This window comes from Capricornis sumatraensis, chromosome 8, assembly GCF_032405125.1.
Source record: "Capricornis sumatraensis isolate serow.1 chromosome 8, serow.2, whole genome shotgun sequence".
NCBI lineage: Eukaryota > Metazoa > Chordata > Mammalia > Artiodactyla > Bovidae > Capricornis > Capricornis sumatraensis.
Genome location: NC_091076.1, coordinates 100,229,330 through 100,233,391, shown reverse-complemented (window position 1 = coordinate 100,233,391; position 4,062 = coordinate 100,229,330). Strand labels below are relative to the sequence as shown.

At 57.7% G+C, this 4,062-nt stretch overlaps 1 protein-coding gene across 1 annotated transcript; it reads right to left on the bottom strand.

The window, feature by feature from the left end:
* Window positions 1-802: 802 nt before the first annotated feature.
* CD7 (CD7 molecule) lies at window positions 803-3,709 on the bottom strand. Its single transcript, XM_068975854.1, has 4 exons — window positions 3,658-3,709; window positions 2,310-2,624; window positions 1,918-2,051; window positions 803-910 (listed from the first exon to the last, which is right to left on the bottom strand). The coding sequence occupies exons 1-4, from the start codon at window positions 3,707-3,709 to the stop codon at window positions 803-805; spliced, it is 609 nt and encodes a 202-aa protein (XP_068831955.1).
* Between the last annotated feature and the right edge of the window lie 353 nt (window positions 3,710-4,062).

Sequence of the window (4,062 nt, the reverse complement as noted above, 5' to 3'; positions counted from 1 at the left end):
TCTCAGCCATAACACGGAGAAGGCGATGGCACGCCGCGCCAGTACTCTGGCCTGGAAAATCCCATGGATGGAGGAGCCTGGTGGGCTGCAGTCCATGGGGTCACTATGAGTCAGACACGACTGAGCAACTTTACTTTCACTTTTCACTTTCATGCATTGGAGAAGGAAATGGCAACCCACTCCAGTGTTCTTGCCTGGAGAATCCCAGGGACGGGGGAGCCTGGTGGGCTGCCGTCTATGGGGTCGCAGAGTCGGACACGACTGAAGCGACTTAGCAGCAGCAGCAGCAGCAGCCATAACAGGAACTGGAGTGAGTTTGGGTCCCCTGGCCCTTCCCTCCTTTCTGAAAATCTCACACAGAATCCTCTAGGCTGCAGAAATCCTCAGTGTCTCCAGAGAAGGTGTTAGGCAAGCCTCCCCGCCTCGACTCTGAACTCGCTGAGAAATAGACACTGGAGTCGAAAAGGGGAGAAGAGAAGTCCTTTATTTCTGGCAAGTCTTGACTGGGAGTCAGAGTTCAGCTCCCAGCCCCCCAGTTGGCCACTGCCCCAAGGCAAGTCCAACCTGCAGAGCAGCCTCTTCTGCCATGCAAAGGCCAGGGTAGCTGTGGGACAGAGAAGTTTCCTTCCCAGTGGTTCCAAGGTGCCAGGAGCAGCTTCAAGGGTAGGAGGCAGGCAAGGAGGGCTTCCTGGAGGAGGCTGTGGGAGGCTGACTGCTGTGGGAGCTTCCTGTGTGTTCGTTCTGGGTGGATGGTCGGCCCAGAACTCTGCTGGGCAGAGGGAGGCCTGGGGCCCTGCCGGGCTCACTGGTACTGGTTGGGGATGGACATGGTGTTACAGCGGCTGTGGGACATGTCCTCATAGATCACGTACACTGGGCTCTTATCCTTTGCACAGCAGAGTTTCTGGATCTGAAAGAAAGCCTGCTGTTTCCCACTGGGACAGCTCGCTCAGGAGCACCCTCTGTCTTCAAGGCATTTCCCCTCAGGAAGCTTTTATAATAGATTTGGGGGCTTGCATGAAGCCGTTCTAGGAGGGTCCTCAGCCCGCCCCTCGGATATCCAGCACTGCCCAGGCCTGGGTGAGGTGGGCAGAGTCAGGGCCCCGGGGGCAGCGGTGGGGATGTGGAAGGTGGAATTGACCTTGCACCCTGGCCCTGGACAGGGAGAGGGGACTGGCTCTCTGGGGATGCAGAGCTGGAAGTGCTGGGCGAAGGCGGGGGCGAAAGCTGGAGGACCAGGGGTGAGCTGACCACTTCCTGGCCCCCGTTTCGGGTGGCCCCTCCTCTCCCGTCTCCAGCACACGATTGCACGTGGTTTTCACAAGCTCACAGGCCTCACTCATGCACACATGCACACATATGTACATGTGTGCACACTTTCACAGTCACATGCAGCATGCCCATGTTCTCTGAAAGGATCTCTCTGGAACCCTCTGTGAAAAGTATTAGTCACTCAGTCGTGTCCACCTCTTTGCAACCATAGGGACTGTAGCCCACCAGGCTCCACTGTCCATGTGGATTCTCCAGGCCAGAACACTGGAGTGAGTAGCCATTCCTTTCTCCGGGGGATCTTCCTGATCCAGGGCTCAAACTCGGGTCTGCTACACTGCAGGCGGATTCTTTACCCTCTGAGCCACCCTGAACCTCGCTAATCCCCCTTAAATAGCTGACCAGGACCTGTGTTCCTGGCACCACGATCCTCCCTGCAGGTGGTTCCAGTTCTTGGGCTTCGTCTCACCTTGGGCCTCACCATCCAAACCCTCTAAGCTCCCAGGGCCCCTGACAGAAGGAGTCAGTGGGTGCTGGGGTTTCCCATGTGGCCAGATCCCTGAGGCTTACCCATTCTCTTTCCCGTCATGCTCTCTGAGAGGAGTGGGCTTCTAGGGACACTGGTGACACCCGAGGGTCCATACTGACCTGTGTTCTTTTCAGCATGCACACTGCTCCCAGTCCCAGCCCGACGAGGAAGAAGCCCACAGCCAGGGCCGTGGGGAAGGCAAAGTGTATCAGCCAAGATTCCTGGCATGTGTTCACTGCCTGGGGCAGTTGGTCTGGGAAGAAGGAATGGAGAGAGGCATTCGGCAAGTGAGCGAGTCCCTGGGAACCTCTGCAGTTCAGGGCAGGGTGGGGCTTTGGAGTGTGTATGAGGGGTTGGGGGGAGGAATCCAGGAGGCTTCCTAGAGGAGTTGGGCTCATGTTGGAAGGAGTAACTCAAGCAAACTTAGAGGGAAGTTTCCCACACAGGGGCAGATGGAGCCCAGGCTGGCGAGTGGCAGGTGCAGAGGTCCTAGGGCTGGCACACTCCCTACCTGTCACCATGACCAAGGTGCCGGGACCAAAGATCTCATCATCCATGATGGCCACGCAGGTGTAGCCACCGGTGTCGGCCAACTGCAGGTTGTACAAGCTGATGGTCAGGTTGCTTTGCAGCCCTGAGTAGGCAATGCGGCCCTGGAACCGTGGGTCCACGGTGGGCTCCAGCCCATCTTCATAGTAAATCACATCACTGATGCTTGGCCACGTTTGTTTCAGGTAGATGCCACGCAGGGTCCCCGGGGTGGAGCAGGTGATGTTGACGGAGTCCCCCTCTAAAGCGATCGTTTTGCGGGGGGACTGGCACACCTCTGCAAGGAGGACACACCACCATCACCACTGGCCTGGCCAGAAGGGCAGGGACCCATCTCTGTGCAGGGGATGGTGGCAGGGCAGAGGTGCCCAGGGACAGTCCACTGTTGACATGTCACCAAGGATGAGGCAACTTTTGGAAGCCTTGGAGCAAGCGACACGTGATGCCAGCACCCTGGGCTGTCCTCAAGTTCCAGAGGGATCCCAGAGGGCCAGGCCACCTGTGACCTCTCCCACCCCGAGGGTCAGGGGAAGTCGGAGGTGGGGCCTCTTCCTTCCAAAGCACTCAGACCTCCAACCACTCTTTCCGGTTCTACACCTTCTCCCCCTCTTAAATGGCAGTTCCCGCAAGAGCCATGGGCACTGTCTTCTCTCCCTGTTTCTTTTAACACCAACTGCTCAGTTTCCCCACCATTTCCAGGCACCTGAAGCCAGTAGCTCCATGGGGTGGGCACATCCTGGCTTGTCCCTGAGACACCCCAAAATTTCCCTCGTCTGCCTAGCCGAGTCCAGCAGGGCCAGCTTCCAGGTGCAAACATAATCCAAACATTGACTTCTCCAGAAACTAAATTCTGCAGCTCTTTTTGGGGAGAGGGAGCACAAGAATTGTGCCTGCCAAGTTCCCCATCCCACTTTGTGGAACTAAGGTCTCTTTCTCACTGCAGAACTTTGCACAAAAGGCAAGCAGAAGGACGATGTTTTCTCAGGACAAAGACAGCCTTGATGGTTGTAGGAGAAAATTCAGATAAAGAGAAAGAAGAGTTTCAACCACAGAGACTCTGCACCCAGACATCAGCCACATCTTGACACCCATGGTTTTGGGTCCAAGTGTCCACGGCTGGACCTGACCCCCGGCAGGGACTGCCGGGGCCCCAAGGGAAGGTCTCCCTCACAGTCACCAGAGATCACCCCCTTCCCCGGAACGAGAGTCTGAGGTGGGGAGGGGAGGGCTGCAATGCGGCTGAGTGGAAGTGCTAAGCCTGCTGGGGGGTGTGGTGGGGGATGGGGTAATGGAGAGTCAGGAAGCCTTACCTCGGTTGGCCTGGAGCAAGGGGAACAGCAGGAGCCCCAGGAGCCCAACCATGCTCACTGCAGGAGGAAGAGCAGGGCCCCTCTCACTGGGCTGCCACGGTTCTTCCTGTCTGTAGCGCCCAACTGCGTGCCACCACCACCTCCCAGGTGCTACTTTCAGGCGTGGTGGGAGCAAGATGGACCAGGAGGTAGGCAGGGGGGCTGCACACAGCGATGGGTGGTTGAGCGCTCCAGGAAGGCTTGCTGGAGGTGGTACCATGAGCGAGGGGACGTGCTGTACGCGAGGCTGGGAGGGGCAGCGCTCCTGCCCAACTCTTAAGTCTGAGCGCTCACATGTAGATCTGTGATCCTGCCCCTCTGCCCTACTTGCACACCAGGGAGAGGAGAAAGGAGGGCAAGAAAGGG